The sequence below is a fragment of the Phasianus colchicus genome, chromosome 1 (assembly GCF_987193195.1).
Source record: "Phasianus colchicus chromosome 1, bPhaCol1.hap1.1, whole genome shotgun sequence".
Classification (NCBI taxonomy): Eukaryota; Metazoa; Chordata; class Aves; order Galliformes; family Phasianidae; genus Phasianus; species Phasianus colchicus.
In genome coordinates this window covers 35,371,490-35,391,239 of record NC_143436.1, presented here as the reverse complement: position 1 = coordinate 35,391,239, position 19,750 = coordinate 35,371,490, and the positions used below count along the sequence as shown (strand labels likewise).

Genomic DNA, 19,750 nt, shown 5'->3' with positions numbered 1-19,750 from the left:
CCTCTTGGAGCTTCCATTCACTCCACCTGACAGTGCACAGGATGATTTACAGGCAGCCCAGTTCCAGGAGCAGGGACCAGGACAGTAGATCATTAATACCCAAACACCTCTCTCTTAAGGGGATAAACTGAAACCTGAGGGTTTTGTTTTGTTTTGTTTTTAAGGAGACAGAAGAATTGCAGCTTCCAAAGTAATGCATTAACGAATCATATGTCAGTCTGTATCGTGTGATACTCTCTGCACAAGATGGTATAAAACTTGGGAGAATTTATGAGGATTTCTACACAGATGCTTCAGTGGTTCTCAGCAAAATTTTAGTGCTTGAGTAAACAAAATGAAAACATTTTACAGGCTGTCTTGTAAAATCCTCATCCAGCCTAAATGTTCATGCTTTAGAAGTGCTGTCTGCAGATATATATACTAAGAATCTAAAATCATGAAAATGCTTCTTAGCTGGAATATCTACAATAAATTACGAAACTTTAGGATAGTGAAGTTAGCTGTTTCAGTTTTGTATGTTGACTGATATAACTTATTCAGTGTGATATAAAATTCCAACTCCCATGTGGTGTAAAATTCCAACTTCCCTCTTTTTTCTTTTTTTTTTTTTAATTCCTAGGTTAGTGTTGGCGAAGGCTGAGATTTGCAGTAGTTTGATCTCTTTTATGTGGAGATGACTTTTATGATAGAATCATAGAATGGCCTGGGTTGAAAAGGACCGCAATGATCATCAAGTTTCAACCTCCCTGCTATGTGCAGGGTCACCAACCTCCAGACCAGGCTGCCCAGAGCCACATCCAGCCTGGCCTTGAATGCCTCCAGGGATGGGGCATCCACAACCTCCTTGGGCAACCTGTTCTAGTGTGTCACCACCTTCTGAGTGAAATGAGCTCTGCCACTACGTATGTATGTTATGAAATAAGGGAGTTGCTTTTTGATTAGTGTATTTATTTTCTTTGTCTTTCATAATTAACCAAGAGTAGAATGCAGTGTATTTCTTGATACACAGTTTTTACTCCAGTGTCCAAATGCATTCTATAGAGCTTGAACTCCAGTAGCTAAAGCAGCAGATTGTCAGAATGGTAGCCTGTAGGCCATGAAAGAAACAAAACATGAAGAAGATCTGAATGAAGAGAACAGGGAAAAACGGAATAAGCTGGAAAATGTGTTTTACACGCAGAAATGAAGTGGATGTTTGAGGGGTGGCTTCCTGACAATGATAAGCATTTGTATTTACTAGTGAAGAGGAAAGCCACAAGAGGGAAATGAAATAAATCCTGAAGTATGAAGCAACATCAAAGGGGTGTTCAAAAAAAGTGTGAGGATTCTTTTTTCTCACTGCCAAGTGAATTCTCAAGTAATCTTTTGTTTGGGAACCATCTGCTTTCAAAGAGAAGAAACCTTAATTACCCTATCACTTCTCAAATGTGTGTTAAGGTTAATGGTCTCATAGTCTTTTAGTCCTTTACCATTAACCTAAGAACACGGAAGGAGCCATCACTTTATATTTAGCCCTGCAATTTTATATGGCAGAGCTGGTAATGTAAGAGTAAATTTTCAGTAGAAAATGTCAAAACTTATGGCAGGAGTGGATGAGTTTCACCCACTCAAGATGTAATGCCTTTTTTCCCTGTGGTGTTTGCCATTGAACAGCAAGGAATACTGGTGCTATGGAGGAGAACTGAACATACAGTTTTGGAGCTCTAAAATTTGCTTTGTAAGCTGTTCAACAGCAACATAATTTTTTTTCTGTTTTGTTTTGTTTTCTTAAATGAAAGAAGGGAAACTCTCAATTGGACACAAATTCTAAACTGAACTGTGGAACTTGCTCTGTGCCCTTGGAATGGGGACAGAAGGGAAATCAATGCTCATCCATAATGAGGTGTCAGTAGCTCTCATTTTCCAAACTGCTGTTTGGCACCGGGGAGATAAAGCACCACAGTAATGTTCAGTGGGCCTTGCTATTGTAGCAGGAGACTTGTGGATGGAAACTGATCCTTCAGTTCTCCAGACATGTAATACTAGGGTCTCGTTAATGGGAAGTTACATGTGAAGTTGTCCTTTTGTCTTTAATGTTTCTCTGCAAGTCTTTGTTCTTTTTAATTGATATGCCTTGCAGTTTCAGAATGAGCAAGGGTGATAGAAATTACTTAAAACTTGGGATTTAGAAAGAAAGAGAATGGTTGGATGTGAAGGGTATTTAGAGAGAAGGAAAAGGGTTAATATCTTAACAATTGGGTTCTTCAGTGCCATCATGTTATGTTGGCTTGTGCCTCTAGGGCAGGGGACTCCAGATGGATGGCTTAATTTGCATATATATTTACATATTATTCAGTCGTAAATTCACATGATCATAATGGAGAATTTTCCTGTAGCTGTTTGTTTGTTTGTTTTTTGACTGTTGAACAGCAGCTTATTCTTGTCTGAACTTACCTGCAATAAAATCTTTCTATTTATCCACTGCATCTTGACCCCGATAAAACACAGGTGGCTCAGGATGCAATTCACTTCTGGGTGCTTTTTTTTCTTTCTTTCTTTCTTTTTTTTTTTTTCCCCAGAGAGGCTTTCTCCTTGCTCCAGTTTTCTGCTTGTATCTTCCCTGTCAGATTTCTTTCCGTTGCCCATCCTTTATTCCTTCTTACCACTCCTTCCATTTATTAAACAAATGACAATGGTTTCTTATTGCAATAATTGATTCTGTGATCAAAGAAATGCGCATCACTGGTGGGTGTTTTCAGTAGTGATACCTAACAAGATTTTAATTGCTACCAAATGATGACTGTTACTAAATAGTATTAAGGAAAGAGGCAGAACATCCACTATCGTATTGCTGGGGGAGTACATACATTCCTCTGTGCCAAATAGTCCATAAATCTAAGTTTCATATGTTATCTCTGATACAAAAAACTGGTATCAAATGCGATAGGTAGAGAGGAGGATTTATATCAAATGGCCTATGAAGGTTGTTTCTTTTTAGTGTTGCATGTTGTGCTGGTCTTTTGTGCTTTAAGATGGAATCTTTAAATCCAACCCAAGGGTGTAAGGTGGGATAGTATGTGGGAATAGGACCATGCACTTGCACTCACTGCACAGTGAGGCTGTGGCCCAGCCTCTCGGTCAGATAGGATGCATTTATACAGGGATCTGGAGGATGTTTCACAACCATTTCTTCTCATCTCATAAGGTGAAAGAAATTAAACCTATCCAATTTTGCACAGTAAAAAGTCTTTTGCATAAAGCTTAACATGGAAAGAAATGCCCAGCAAGAGATTCTCCTGTAGCCTACTTTAATTCTCATGTGTCAGATTTGAATCTGCCACCGTCAGTTGAATCACTGAATTCCACCTACTTCAGCCTTGTTTGGTTCTTCCCTCATAGAATCATAGAATGGGTTGGGTTGGAAGGGACCCCAAAGATCATGAAGCTCCAACCCCCCCACCGCATGCAGAGCTGCCAACCTCCCCATTTAATACTGGACCAGGCTGCCCAGGGCCCCATCCAACCTGGCCCCAAACACCTCCAGAGACGGGGCATCCACAACCTCTCTGGGCAGCCCGTGCCAGCACCTCACCACTCTCATAGTAAACAACTTCCTCCTGATATCCAACCTTGATCTTCCCTCCCTCAACTTAAAACCATTTCCCCTTGTCCTGCTGTTATCTACCTTTGTAAAGATTTGACTGCCCTCCCATTTATAGGCTCCCTTTAAATACTGGAAGGCTGCAATGAGGTCACCCTGCAGCCTTCTCTTCTCCAGGCTGAACAGCCCAGCTCCCTCAGCCTGGGGAGGTGCTCCAGCCCTCTGATATCTTTGTGGCCCTCCCCTGGACCCTCTCCAAACAAGTCCACAGCTTTCTTGTATAGGAGGCCCCAGACCTGGGCGCAGTACTCCAGATGGGGCCTTACAATGGCCTGTGCTTCCCATAGCCTACATATGCAGCCTAAGAAAATATTTTCATGCTTTACTGCAAGAACTTTGTTTCACGTACCTGCTAGGTATTTTATTTTAGTGATTTAATTAATTGATTATTTCCTTCCAATGTTCTACGTAGGTTATGATTGTGGTGAGAACTGCAATATGCAGCTTCTTATGACTGGAAAATTAGGAATATATGATAGTTTTTACTCAGTATGGAGTATTCTTTTTTTCCATATGCATTTCATATTTAGTTTGAGATATACTTTATGCATGAAGCAGACAGAAGCACAGTATGCAAAATCTTGGTAGTGTTCCCCCTAGCCATTTGCTGCGTTTCTTTAGAAAGATGAAAACACCTTTAATTCAGAGTTTCTCGGAGAATTATGTTCTAGTTTTAGTATTTTAAAATATCAGTGCTTGAGCCCTTGAGGGGTTTTAAATCTGGTTTGAGTAGTACTCTGCTAAGCTGTTTTTGTAGAGTGACTGTTGGTGTGACAAAATGTTAAGCAAACTTTTTTTGTACATAATTTCACCTAGGTATTTGCTTCAGAGTGGTCAAGTTAACATTTGTTTCTACATGTTTGTGTACTCCAATTAGTCACTCTTTTAAAGCTAAGTAAGCCAGACAGAGGAAGGAAAATAGAATGTATGCAAACTGTTACAGCTGAATTGAAGAAAAAAAAAAAAAAAAGAAAAGCTTCTTTTCCCTGAAGCATACATTCTGCATGAAATTCAACTTGACAAGTGACCCTTTTAAAACAGCGCTACAAAGATTTCTCAACATTCTCAACATACAAGAGACAGCATTCTTGTATTAAACCCAGCAGCAGCCCCCCAACTCGCTCCAAATGTACGTAGCCTCCTGCTCTATCCTTTGTGTTCTACTTTATCCTCGTTCTTTGCATCATTCATGACTTAAAATGCACATTTTTAGGTGAGGGAATGTTTGCAAAAAGCAAAATGATTGGGAATGTTATTGTGATAAAATGTACGGATGGTGTAACACAATGAAGAGCTCCTCTAAGTGTCGTTGGCAGGTGCAAGTCTCTTAAAAATTTCTGTGTTTTTGTGAAGGAAAAAAAAGAGGGGGAAAAAAAGAAAGATTGACAGTTATTTTTCAATTAGGTGACAGAAAAGCTGAACTCCAGCTCTTAAGTCTTACATTCTTTAAAGAAACAATGGGTTATGACTGTAAGTGAGCAGTGGATAAGAAGAATGCATGAATGTTTCGTGAAACTGAGTGTAATGCATTAAAGTCAGAGGAAAATGGTTATATAATAGATTAAAAAGTATCAGGTCTTAAAAATCACAGTAGTGGATTAGCAATGTTTTACCCCCATCCAGTTCTCATACAGCAGTGTTCCAGCAGTGGTACCCTGGTTATTCTGCTTTTCTTTTCTTCTGTTGTCAAATGAGAGAGACATGTGTCACTTGGTTTTGATGGTCTCTCCAAGTGTCTTTAGAAAGAGCACGCTATTTCTGCTGTGCATGCTTCATACAAGGGTTTCAGGCAGCAGAAGGGAATCTCAGGTGAGATTGCTGCTCAGTTCTCCTTGCATACTGTGCTGTATTTGTACATGGCACTGACTGCACATATGTGGACCTTATGTTCTTACTGCGCTTAATGGAGTATGGACCCGAGGCATTTGATAATTTTTGACTTGATAAGCTCATGTTTTACACCAAGATATTTAGGACAAATTTTGAGTGGAAGATTGCAGCCTTAACATGAGCAATTATAGCGTGTAAACAAACATCTGCTCTTGAAAATCTAGAAGGTCAAGCACGATGATACAATGAGATGAGTAGTTTATGGAACTTCCTTTTTCTATTCTTACTCGTTTCCAGAAGCAACAGCAGCAGGTTGTCAAAGACATCCCTCAGCTGAAAGAGATCTCTTACCTCCCTTTTGAGGTTTGCAGCATCTTGATGGCTAGGGATTTGAGGGAGGAGGGAAAAGAATCGTCTTCTATATTCTGCCAACCTCCAAAAACTGGTTGTATTCGCCTTAATTTATGTGTTTTGCATGTATAATTCAGTGTTTTTTCTCCAAGAGAGGAATCAAAAGCAGGTGGGTGTCTCCTGCTGCCACTGGGTGCTCCTGGGAGTGGTTATGTCCCAATGGATGCATTCCATCCTTTTCAGGGAGCTCTCAAGAGCTGCTCAGAGATGTAGAGGAAGGTACAGGAGGGCTCCTCCATCTGAACTAGTTTCTTTTAAACATCAAAACATGATCGGTGATGGAAAATACCTGCTTAAAACTGTTCACATTTGGTTCTGATATATAGAATGCTAGAGAGAGTTGCTTCATATTTGGGCTCTGTTTTCAAAGCACCATGTTTGCAAGCCCACTCAAATGGAAATCCTTGTTAAACATTTTCTACTTGCCTTGTCCATGAATACCAAAATGCTCAAAGAAGTGTCATAGAAAACACTTGTGTCATTTGTGAAGTTTTACCTAGATAACTATGTAGCTAATTTTATGCAAGTAAAAAGGTAAATGCAGATATTTTACAAGCTGAGGAACCTAGACTGTACTGTGGCTACAAAGACAAATGTACACTTAAGTGCTGACATTGTCCATGGCTACAAAAGAGTTTATGTTTCAGTTCAAATATGTGAAAAGGACAGTGTCTTAATAGTATATTGGCTTTATTACATCCATGGAGTGTTTTCCAAAAAGTCAGAGACCTGAGATGGATCCAATTTGATAGAGCTTGATAATGCAAATTAAACAAAACAGTAATGAGAATGGCACATACAAATATTAGCTAAATGTTGTCACTTGGCAATATTTTTGTTATGCAAATCATGATGGAAACAGCAAGACTATCCTTGCTGCTAATGAAGCCACCTTGGAAGTGACAGTAGATTGACTGACTTTGATTGGAACAACTGTATTCATGGAGAAAAGATGGACCAAAGAGCTCGAGACATATTTACATTACAGCTTTGATGTAGTATTTTAACACCAGAAAACTGAGTTCACAAGGAGCTTCAGATATCAGCTGACACCTAATCTTATGCTCTCTGGGCATCATTATCTTACCTGTGTGTCATTAAGGGGTAAAACTCACTGTCATCTCTGATGTTTTGCATTTAAAAGATTCTACAGCCAATGTTTGTTTCATTCTCTGCTCGACCCATAAAATCAGGATGTCTTTCTGGAGCTGTTGTGTGCATATTATATGTTCCTGCTCTTTTATTCATTTTCTGGTAGGTGGTTGTAAGGTTTCCATACAGGAATGAATGGTTCATCAAAAGAATCTGCAAGAGAGTGAGTCCTGATCAATGCAAAGAGCAGTAGTTAGCTATCTTTTTCATTTTTCTTTTCTTTTCGAGCAAACAAAAGTGGTAAACTGTTTGTGAAACTGAATTCTCTGCTTATACATCTGAAAGTAGGGCTATGATAAAATATTTACAGGTATGACATGAGGAGTAGCTAATGAATGTCTCCGGTGTTTTCAGCAAAGCGGTGGAGGATGTATGTAATGCATATGAAACATAAGTTTTCAGTAATCTGGGTAGTAAAACACTTAGTATTTTGACTATATAATACGATTGCACTCATTTGAAGATACTTCTTTCTCTGGATATTTATTTGCCATAAATAACAATTACAGAGAGGGGGACATCCTATCAAAGCTCATACCATTCTGGGCTTCAAAAGTGAAAAGCTGGATTGCTTCGCACTGCTGGTTACATTCAGGAAATGGGAAGCTGGTGTGTTAGCTATGAGATGGGGAGATGGTTTGTGGGTGAGCAGCACGGAGCAACACTTGTGAGCCTGGGCAGGTGATAGGACAAGGGGGGACGGTTTTAACTTAGGAGGGAACATTTAGATTAGATATTAGGAAGAAACTTTTTTACACATAAGTTGTAAGGTGGTGGCCCCGGCTGTCCAGAGGAGCTGTGAGTGCCCCATCTCTGGAGGTGTGTTCAAGGCCAAGCTGGATGGAGCCCTGGGCAGCCTGAGCTGGTGGGTGGCAACCAGCCCATGATAAGAGAATTGGAAAGTATGGGCTTTAAGGTCCCTTCCAATTTAAGCTATTCTATAATTAAGCAATGTCCTCAGCAGAAGCTGTGTGTTTGTTGAACAGCCATGGTACCAGGGAATGCCAGATCTACTTGTTGACAGCCAACTGTCTGAATGATTTTGTTTTTCAGCTTTTGTTTAGAGGACAGTTTAAAAGCCAGGAAGTGTTACGTTTTTCTCCCCTGTGATAAGTAGCTGTATCGCTTTGAATTGAATTTATAATTTACCCATAGGAAACAGTGATGGCTGCGAGACGTCTGTCTCAAAGCTGAATGGTTCTGACACCTACAAATAACTTTCTGTCCAGCTGTCAGGGAGAGCGCGCTATGGAAGCAAATACAGGATCAAAACATTCCTATCTCTGCACAGAGAGGCTGCTCCCTGCTGTAGGCTAAGTCTTTGTTTGGTTTTCATGTTTCCTAATACTAAATTAATGTTTTTGCTGCTTGGTGGCAGAACCCAGAGGGAGACACAGGATTTGAAGTCTTTAGAATACGCAGTATATACAGAGTATACAGTGAGGTGCTCTTTAAGATCCATATAAAAAGTTTTAAATTCTGTTTTATTTTTGGTAATATTCCTGCAACTTCTTTAACTTTGGAAAGTGGAAAGCTGTGTGATAAATTCAGGCACGTAATAAAACCTAGCTTCCTTACAGGAGCTGCACTAAAAATAATTCTGGACCTGGAGGTGTTTATTGGCTGTTGACGGTGGTGGCATTTTCACAGGGAAAAAAAACAGGGCTGGTGAGGTCAGGGAGCATTAGCACAGGCTCCCATGGGGACCTTGGTAGGTGCCTTCATGGCTTTGTCTGCTTTTCTGGTGAAAACATGTATATTTTTGTGACTGTATTGTTTTAAAATACTTGGTAATTGGAAGATGCCCTAAAGATTCCCAGTGCCTGCCTTCAGTGTGCATTCATTTCAGGACTGTCAGATAGCAGAATCACAGAATGGCCCGGGTTGGAAGGGACCTCAATGATCACGAATCTCCAGCCCCCCTGCCACATGCAGGGCTACCAATCTCCCCATTTAAACTAGACCAGGCTGCCCAGGGCTCCATCCAACCTGACCTTGAAGACCTCCAGGGTTCAGCTTGCCTTTGCTGGGAACTTTCATGTGTTCGAAATCCAGAAAATCCCAACTAAATTCTGATCAGTGTGCATGCTTCTGTTGAAATGATGATAAATTGCAGTCCAACCTTTTGCTTCACTTCTTTTGCTTTTTAAAAATTTATCTCCTTGCTTTTTGGAAAGTGATAATTCTTACTGAGGTGTTTACATCATTGGAGCCTAAGTGTATCTCTGTGTGCTGCTTATTTTCTAGCTGATGATCACAGAATCACAGAATGAATTAAAGAATGGTTTGGGTTGGAAGGGACCTTAAAGCCCATTCAGTTCCATAACCACTGCTGTGTGCTGGTTGCCACCCACCAGCTCAGGCTGCCTAGGGCTCCATCCAACCTGGCCTTGAACACCTCCAGGGTTGGGGCATCCACAGCTTCTCTGGGCAGTACCTTATCACCCTCTGAATAAAATGTTTCCTTCTAAAATCTAACCTAAACATCCTCTCTTTTAGATAAAACCCACTCCCCATTGTTCTACCACTGTCAGGACACATAAAAAGTCAGTCTGTTTCCTGTTTGTAAACTTCCTCAGGTACTTGACGGTCGTAATGGATCTCCCCATAGCCTTCTCTTCTCCAGGTTGAACAAGCCCAGTTCCTTCAGCCTTTCTTCGTAGGCTCCAGCCCTCAGACCATCTTTGTGGTCCTCCTCTGTACCCTCATCAACAGCTCCATGTCTTTCTAATGCTGGGGGCCCAAGACCTGTAACACTGGTTTCATGAGAGGGCTGCCTGACGTCCCCTTGCTCATAGATGCCAGGCAACAACTCCTGCAGGTACGAGCACGAGTGATGATGGCTTGACTGAGGTGACTGATGGATCCAGGCTGATGCCTCCAGCCAGGAGGTGTCTGGCAGGACTGGGGGACCTCGCATGGCTTGTGGGAGCATCTACCATCTGTCGTAGATGTCAAGGAAATGGGATTTGAGCAGACACTGTTTTTGGTTTTGAATGGGAGAGAAACTTCATTGTGAAATTCCTGCCTTATCTGAGGAAATGCTGAGGAATTGGGCATACAGCAGGAGGACACAGTGAGTGCCTTTCTGGGCTGTTTGCTGGTCTCTTCCTGTGCCCAGCACAGTTTGTGGTACCTTCACATTAAAGTTGTAAAACTCTGCGAGGATTTTAAATGAGCGTGGCATGGTGTGCGCGTGGTGTGGCTTCCTTTGTTTGCCTATTGCCATGCAGCCTGGCCAGCTCTATCAGAAACCCATCTGTGAAGCACATTTTAATGGTTAGATGTAGCAGTGATTAGAATGCACCAATGCCCAGTGGGTATATGTGTCATTTTTTAACAGCTGCCGAGCCTTCTCCCTGCTGCTCCAATTAACACACTGGGCACACGCTTGCCGCTGAGTGGGCTGTGTGTATGGGTTAAACCACTCTGCCGCTTGTTCTCCCGGCGCGCGCGATGCCAGGAACAGAGCCGTGCGTTTCCTGTCCGTGGAACAAAACGAAATCAAACAGAGCCCTCAGCCCTTGCCTGTGTAAATACGAGGACAGATTTAACTGACAGAGGGAAACCTGCCTCGCCTGTGGATATGGTTCAGTCCGCCAACTCGCATCTCTCCCCGCCTCCCAGCCCCGCTTCAAATGATGGAGACGGAGGGCAGCGAGCTCCCGGTGCCGGCTCCTCTGCCTGGCAGGCAGTGCGCTCCAACTTTGCCCTGTTCAACAACTGCTCGCAACCCTCACTTCTCCTCTCCTTTCAGTGTTTCTCCCCTTTATCTGTTTTTATGTTGAGATATTCCAGTCCGTAGATTTTATAAAGTCCACCCCTTCCCTTGTTATTTTTTTTTTTAAAGGAGGGGGAAACGATATGCTTTGCAGCCCTAGCTGAGATCGGGGTTTTTAATGGTACCAGATGGTGGAAGGTCGCGGCGTTCCTGCGTTGCTGGCTGCTGCCCCGTGTCCGGACAGCTCTGTGTAAGGTGGGGGGCTGCCCGCGGGCACTGAGGCCATGGAGCGCTTCCTGGGCTTCGTCAAGCAGATACGGAGGTCGAGGAGGAGAAAAGGCAAAAAGTACCGCCCGGAGGAGGATTACCATGAGGGCTATGAGGATGTCTATTATTACGCCTCTGAACATTTTCGAAGTAAGTGTTTTGCGTAACCTTTCTTTCCTTTAGTTGTGATGTTACATTCGTGAGATTCTTTATAATCAAAACCACCCTAAAGTCCAAACAGTGCTCCCCGCTTTCTAGAACCTGAGCCCTGTGCAAGTATGAAAGCTTCCGGCTATAGATTCATCTGTCTGTGGCTGCTGATGACCAATGTGAAAAAGCTGAAGTGGCACAAAGCTCCCAAAGTGAGCAGGGTTGTCAGCCTGGTTAATATTTCAGGTGCAGTTAATTGAGTCGGAGTGCTGGAGAACCACTGTGAGATACTTTGTTTTGAAAACGGATCGGCTGGCGGTCGCCCTTGTAGGATGCCTTTGTAGTGTGGGTGTTTTTAAAGCAGCGTAGAGGCAACAATCTCTCATTGGTGGGTTCAAGTTGGTGATTAATGCATGCTGCTGAGCGAGAGTCAGCCCTCCGTGCCTGCAGAAAGTCTCTCCGTGGGCTCCTTTGTTGGGGAGCACCCATGGGGTGGGGTGGTGGTGGCAGTCACGTGGCTGCAGCAGCTCACCCCGAACCCAAATAAGTTGTGAAGTCCCTTTGCAAAACATGCGTCCGTTGGGTTTATGCTCAGCACCTAGCAGGCTGCAGTGATCCTTATAAAAGCTTTCTGCTGTTCTGACCAGCAGTCTGGGAGCTTTGCTGCAAAGCTGGCTATTTTTGAGCGGCTGAAGTTTGATGTGCTTTTTCTTCCTTTTTATTTATTTTTTTCTGGAGTGGCTGTCACATCCTTTTCGTGCCATCCAGCTTCATTTCCATTTTGCTGAAATAAGAACCTTCTATTTGTTTTCAGACAAAATAGTGAACGTGGCTGTGCTTAACAGCAACAGAGTGCTGTATTCACTGGAAAACATTGAAGCTAGAGGTTTTCTTCTTGGCTTTAAATGCACCACAATTGCCCATCTCCAAAAGTAAACTAATATAGAGTGATTGATTTTTTTAGTGCAGTTCTCCCTTATACGTTCTTTATCTTTTTCCATTTCAAAGCAAATGTACTATGCTGATAACCTTTATGTTGTTAGGACTGAGTTTTTATGAGAAAAACCTATTTTCAGGGGCACTACAATCATAGCAGCTATCTATCATACTGGCATGAAATACACAAGGACTAAAAAATTTACTTAGCTCTGAAAAATGTGAAAATAATACAAGTCAATGAAAGCACATAACTTTTTTTGCTTTAATATGCAAATCAAAGGAATGTGTCAAAGCAGGCTGTCAAAGTATTTCCCCTAGCTGATTGTTAGTGCTGAAGATCTTTTAAATAAGAAAGCAAAACCCCTCCCAAAACTGTCACATGTCATAAGGATTTGTTGTATGTTGATTAATAAATTATTACTCTTGATTTAATGTAAGGCACTACAATCAAACCAAATGTCCAATAGGTTTCTCATTTTATTCTCCTTAGAAAATAAAAGGATGTAACACCCCTCAGCCCGTGGGGGTTGGAAGTATTTTAGTCTGGATGAGTGCATGTTTGGTTTTGAATTGTTGTTTTTACTGGTGCTCATAACGCTCACACTGAGCAGGCAACGCGATGCACGGTCCTGTGGAGTTGGGTGCACAAGGAGTTGCAACTTCTCACAGTTACTAACACGGAGCGTGTCGTGGGAGGTTCAAGCCGTGTTCATCAGGGAGCCTGTGCAGGCAGTACAGCAAACAACCCCTCCTCTTCCACGGCTTCTTTTGTCCGCTCTTTCCGTGTGCTGCTTTGGTTGGGTAGGTGTGGCATCTGCTGAAAGCTGTGTGTACATGTGAAAGGATGCTGCTGGTGCTGCTGTGAACGCTCTCGTGAAATTGGATTTCATGTAATGGAGACAATGAAGTGTTTATATTGAATGTAATTATGATCTGGTATTATCCTGTTTACAGTGCAAATTTAGAGTAATTGCAGAGCTTTTAATAGCCATTCCTTCTGCACTTCTGTATGCTTGAAGGATGCGTGCTTGAGAATAAGGTTGTACTTACTGGTATGATTCTCCAAATATCAGAGCTAATGAAATCAAAGACCTGTTGTTCATTCAACCGAACAGAGAAGGAGCTTGTTCAGGTTTTGTTCCCTCTCCCTGCATTGTCACCCATCCCTCCCAAGGGTCGCCTTTTATGAGCTGTGTGACCAATTAGAGAGTGCTTTTGGAGACTGTCTGAGCCAGTCACTCTGTGGGCTTGCTGTTCCCTCTTCCCCCCATACATAGTATTGCTTAGGGTGCTGCAGGGAGATGAAATTAATGAAAAGCTGAGGAAGTGCATTAGAATAGCCAAAAGATCAAACAGAAACAAAACAAAGTTATAAATAGAGTGGGCCTCTGGGAATCAAAAGGAAAAGGTGACTTTAGTTTGTCCTCAGCCCTCATTAGGTACACTGCATGTAATTCTCTGAAGCTTTGCCATGGGGGACCAAATGAGCTGTAGTATTGGGATGCAGGAGGTGAGAAAGGTGCAGTAATACCCAAAGCTCCCTGAATGAAAAAGAGACTCCGCTCTGACTTCTGTTTGCTTGGACATTTCATTCATGCAGGCTCAGTTCAGTGGATATCCTTGCTTTGACACGCAACATCAGCTCTCTTATCTTTCCTGAGAGTCTCTTTCTGTGCTGTGTAGTGTGAGACCAGCTAAAATAATAATCTTCATACACAAACACGTATTGACATTAGTAGCACAGGCATCATACTCATTTCAGTGAGGCTTTGCACTGTGAACATAACGGGCAATGAAATTTCTGCCCAAGCTGCTCAGACAAGTTGGTGCTTATTGCTTAAAGTGCTTTAAAAAGTATTTGACTCATGCAACATTATGGCACTATCTCTCAACCTGCTCCTTTTAATGAGGCTTTGTGTGAACAAGGCCCTTGTTATGCCATTACTGGGACTGACAGCAAATGACAGGACTGTTTTGTGGCATAGCTGCCTGGCCCATTTCCAAAAATGGCATATGTCCTTCCACAGAAGTTGGGATGCTTTGCCAGGGCCTTTGAGTTACAGCCTAGTCTTGAGTGGGAGGATGTATTTGGAGCCAGCCTGGCCACTCTGACCAAAACAAACACAAGCCCCAGTCTGATTGCAGCCTCAAGTCTTCACAAAACATTTGAAAAAGGTTGGATTGTGTTCCAGTGGAATGGAAACAGATTTTGGAGCTTGCAGATGATGACACAAAACGTTGCCCAGGAGGTGCCAGGCTACTTGACTGTGAACAGGTGCTGTATCATTTATGTTACTTCATGTTTGTCATCCATTTCTTCCTGAAAGACACTCCATTTTCATCTGATTCACCTCTGTTGGTCCTGCCAACATAATGTCAGCAGTATATTCCTTTGGTGTAAATGTTTTGGTGTCAGTGCCACGAAGATATGAAAGAATGATCTCAAAAACCCATGCATAAAGAATTCTACTAGTAAACTCCCACTAACCCAAAAGTTCTTTTTTTCTCTCATTCTTTCTCTTGTTTTTAAGCTCTGTCCCTCAAAATGTTCCATGTAGTCACTCACATACTTACACAAATAATTTTCTTCTATCCTTTCAAGGTCTCTTACGTGTTGTTTGACAAGAGCACTGATACTTTAGACAAAGAAGTTCGCCATAGGCTATCTTCAAAAAAGTCACATAGTATTTTCTCTCTCACCTTTTTACTTTGAATTAATAGTTTTAATTTTTTCCTTCAAAGTGTGTTTTGAAGTATACCAAGGTTAGACCAATACAGGTGTTTCCTCAGATCAGTTTTTGTCTTTTTTTAATCAGTAAATGCTTACTTTCATCAAGTTATTTGAGACTATATCTTATATGACATATATTTTTTTAATCCTTCAAAAAATATTATCATCACTTTGATGGCTTATTATCATCACTTTGATGCCTTGTATTATTTCATCCACAATTCTTGTGTGAGAATCATCAGTTTCCTCACTTTCAGAACATTAATCTCTTCCAATCTGCCTCCAAAGTACTTGTGATGTTTTTTTTTCCCTTTCCATTAATTGTCACAACTCTGTCCCTTGTCTGCACTGGAACGTTAAAGGACATCCTTCATGTCCAAGCCTAGCAAATGAGACAAAAAGGAAAAACGGGATATTCTGTGTAACTCAGCATTAAAGATATCCTCTTGGTTGATTGAAATTGGGAATAAGAAGGATATCAAATATATAATGCACTGCTTGGTATTATGTCAGCAGAAAAACTCCCCTTGCTCTGATTGTGCATTATTCTCCAACATGACTCAGTGTTATGGTGCAAAAACTCCCACAGCTGCCAAAATCTTCCTAACAAATGTCTTTGTATTTCATAACCAGAGTTGCTTTAAAACTGGGTTAAATACTTACGGAAGAGATCTACTACTGAAATAGCACTACGACAGAGCACTGAGGGAAGCAATATGCCTATGGCTTTTAGTGCTGTGGCAAGTAGCAGCATCACTCTTACTTTCCAAATTGTCTCCATTTCGTAAATTGGCACAAATTGTTCTTGTTTGCTCTCATCTCATTGATTTGATTGGGGTTGTTAGAAGAGTTAATGGTTTTATGAGTAGTGTGGTGATAAGGGCACCGAATATCTCTAGCTCAGGTTGCATAGACAGTAATTGATCTGAAAGGGTGAGGAGGACGACTACTTTTCATTTCACAAACAGCTTTTCATCTCCCAGGAAATGGATACTGCTAGTCTGCTGTGTGTTTGGATGTGTGTGTTGGGGCTGCTGCTTCTTCCTTACCTAATCTGGACTTGTCAGATTAGTAAAACCTCTGCTTTCATTGAAACTAAAGGTGATCAATTGGTTGCAGGCTAGATGAACCTGAGCAGGGAATATGGCAGGCTTTGAAAGCACAATGAAAATAATTCTTTTAAAAGATTTGTTAAAGCTTCTTATTTCCTTGTGTTTAATGACTGCTTCAGGATTGCTGACCCCTGGAAATTGACATTAATTGATCATAGTTTATCAGTGCTTCTGTTGTTTTCCCTAAGTCACTTACTGAGACCTCAGTTGAGGTCTCAGTAGCCCCAGTGCCACCAGTTTGGATGGGATGGGAAGGGACACCCATATCCAGAGAGACTTCTTCTGTGGTCCAGTTGTCAGCTTGTAAGCCGAGCATGGCAATAAAATGAGACACTTCCATTAAGACTTTACTGCTAGGTCAGACAATATCAGCACTCCCATTCAGAGACCTGCCAGTGAAATAACAGTGGTAGCAAGTTATTAAGTTATCTTCACTGACTTGTAGGCTAAAACTTCCTGTGTGCAGATGTCAGTTGTAACATCTTCCACTGGATAAAATTCAAACACTTCAGATAAAGGTTTTGTAGCCTCCTGTTTCTGCTGCTTTTTCATCTTCTTGCATGTTAGATTCTGTTGTTAAGCAGGTGGTCATTGCATCATGCAGAGTGTTGTATTTCATGACAGCCATGCTCTTGCAAAGGGCCACTTCTCAGTAACTGTGTTTTACATGTGACCATTTCTAATTGCTGTCTCATTTGTCATGGTCATTAGTGAATACATCCTTACTAGAAAAACCCAAGAAATGAAGAATTATGTATTATTCTCACTGTATAGAAAAGAAACTAATAGCAATGCATTATAAAATGTAAGCAGCTCCTGAGCATCCTATGAAATTACTTAGATCTTCCAAGCCTTTAAGAAATGTGCATAAATTAAATCCTAATTTACTCATTTCCTGTTTTATATTAGTTAAATGAGCTTGTAGCTCTTGGGATGGGGCTCATGTTTGTAGATGCTTGTTTGGATAGTAGCTTTAGCTGCATTATATTGTTTTCATAAATTCAAAGATAATTGAAGTCTTTTCCTTCGTTGCACTGCTGCTGTCCCCAGCTTCAGGGTGTGTCTGCAAGGCATCACACCTCTGCTTCCCTGAAGCACTGGGGCAATGTGTTTGCTCCAGTCAGGCAGACTTGTGCACAAGTCCAGGTTCTATTGAAATATTTTCATTATCTGAGAAACACGCTACCCAAATTCTTACATTTTTTCCCCTAAAGCAGTGGTACAAGAGCCAATTTAAGTTTATTCGCAATAGGATTGCTTTTTAAAATTACAATTTGTGGCTCTCCTGCAAGTGGCCCTTAGGCTCTGGGGTCAGCAAAGAGCACAGATGGTAAAGCTTTGAGTTGAGGGAAATCAGCTTATTTTCTTCAAGTCACTGAAAAAATGAGACATGAGTTAACTAATTCGGTACAGGAAGTATAAACACTTCTACCTGCTAGCAGCTGCAAGTGTAGAACTTCTGTGCTACTTTTATTTGTTTTTGGGTCCCACTCTACCAGTTTATTAAAGCTCTTGATTGTCTTTGCTTAAGCAATGTATTCATTATGGGTCATCCTCCTCTTGCAGTGGTATCTGGTAGCTCTAGTGGTGAGATTGCATCTTATGTGGTTTGGAGAACTGAGCATTCTTTATTCTTCAGTATGTTTGGAATATCTAACATTTGGGTTCAAACAATGAAATGTTGAGAGACTTGAACAACGTTTAGCCTTCTGAAATTATGTGTAAGCTCATGTGTTTAATCATGAATTCATCAATTTGCATTGTGAATATTTAATGATAAGATTCTATTCTCTCTTGGATACTGTGAAGTGAATAAGACATTGGGTTTTATGAACTAAGATTAAAGAGAATGAGAGGTAAAAGCAACTACTGAGATGCTTGCTTTAATACTGGCCATCAGTTCCAACTGAGAACTTAATTTAATTAGTAAAACAAAGAGGGAAACAATGATACAAGCCCCTTGTTGATGAGCTTTATAAGCATTTATTGAGTTATTGCTGTTTTTTCAGCAGGGCACCCCAGCAGGTATAATTAATCATCAGAAGGTATATAAACACCTGTTACTTGTATAAAGCATATTTTGTAATCGTGTGTGCAGAAAGCATTAGACAACTTCTAAAAATGTTTCTCAGTGGAGAAGAGTGGGCCTGGGAGGAGCTCAGAGGTGCAGACACAGCAGGGGAAGAGCTGGGTGCAGCAGCCCATTCTGCTCCTGGCTCCAGCTTTCTCCTCTTCTCTGCATCCCTGACTCAGGAAGTCATCTTCTTGTGACAGCCCAAACATCTGGACACTGCTACATTTTCTCAGAGGGTTTTCTGTTTTCCCTCTCAAACCAGATTATACACAAACCAGCATAAAAGACTGTAGTAGTTTTGAGGTAAGTAGAATTTGAAGAGCATCAGAGCTAAGATTGCCTACAGAACCTTCATTTGGCCTTGCTTTAATGATTCCTCAATTAAGGGCAATCTGCTTGCCTCACCACAGCTGTGGTGGATTCGTAGGTGGCCTAAGCAGAGCTCAGGGCCTTGTTCCATCCCTGCTTCCTTTAGACCTGACTTAAGAGATTGAATTTGATGCACAGGTGGCTGTAGCAGGCCAAGGGAAGCATGGTTTGTAGATGTAAAAATTATATAAGCCTAACTGCTCTGAAATTTCAGCCATAAGGCACTTCAGGCTGGAACTTTTAAATTACCACATACCTTTGATGATAATCTCCCTGTGCTCTAGTTCTCCACCTGTGAAATGAGGTTAATGGCACCTCTCCTTTACTGGTACACCATGAAAGTAAATTAGTGTTTGCTAAGCCCTCAGATGCTATGGTGATGAGCACCATAGAAAAGCTCAGGGAGAAATTAATGTCTATCCTGAGAGAAGGGCTTGGGTACTGTGTGGGAGCTAAGGCACGGAGTTCCAGTTTGAGTTCCAGTTCCCCTTAGTGAGGGGAAAACAAGGTCTTGAACAATTTTTCAGGTGAAGTCATTTATTTGGGGCATTAAATGAGACCAAGTGAAAGAGTAGCTCAGGTGATTAATGGTTCTGCTGTAAGGCATGTGTAAAAAGGAGGCCAAACTGAGGCTCACGAAGAATTCCTTAATCTGGCACTTAGATTTGTTTGCTTTTTTATTCTTTTGTGTGTACATGCGTATAGTAGAGAAAATGAAGCAGTGGTTTATTGGTTTTGGAGTGGAAATTTCCCAACAGTGTGTCATGGGTGTAACGCAGATGAACCAAAGACTCCTTTGTTTCATGAAGGTGAATGTACATGTTGGTGACTGGCCACAGGATCTGACTGCAGGCGAAGAGTTTTGAGGTATTTTTTGGTATGGAAGCATGAGCAGTTAGAGAAGAGAAGGAACCAAGCTGATTTACCTGCTGTCCTAGGGTGCTCTGAGCAACTGTGAGAGGCAGCAGGGGTGAGCTGTGCATGAAAGGCAGCTAAAAGCCGAGCTGGAGTCGAGCAGCAGGGTGCAAGAGGAGGAGATAGGGGATCCCCTGACTCTACAGATTAGGAGGACGTGGTTACCTGCTCCTCCAGCACTGCAGTCAGAGCCCTTCAGTTTTGCCCAGTCTGTTCTGTACTTGCTAATCCTGATACAAGATAATCTCCCCCATGAAGCGCAGGGACATCAGCTCTTCTGCAAAGGTCTGACATGGAGATAGGGCATCAGACACTGCATTTCAGGGGCCAAACTTGAGCTTGTGATTCTGATGCACGTGATGTCTTGTGTGCATTCCTGGCTGTGGAATTAAGAGCCACATAAGAGGACAAAGAAGATGGGAATGAAGATATTTATTGG

At 41.7% G+C, this 19,750-nt stretch overlaps 1 protein-coding gene across 7 annotated transcripts in view; it reads left to right on the top strand.

The window, feature by feature from the left end:
• Positions 1 to 19,750, top strand: part of GRIP1 (glutamate receptor interacting protein 1) — a 313,106-nt gene that overhangs the window by 88,406 nt on the left and 204,950 nt on the right. For 4 of the 7 annotated variants that reach the window (XM_090138403.1, XM_090138391.1, XM_090138387.1 and 1 more), the window contains exon 1: positions 10,666 to 11,171. The exons of 2 other annotated variants lie outside the window; for them this stretch is intronic. In XM_090138403.1, coding sequence (XP_089994529.1) covers positions 11,039 to 11,171 — 133 coding nt within the window. In that variant the 5' untranslated portion in view covers positions 10,666 to 11,038. Of the gene's footprint in view, positions 1 to 10,664; positions 11,172 to 19,750 lie in introns of those variants that run through there. One more of the 7 variants, XM_090138396.1, reaches the window with a different exon arrangement.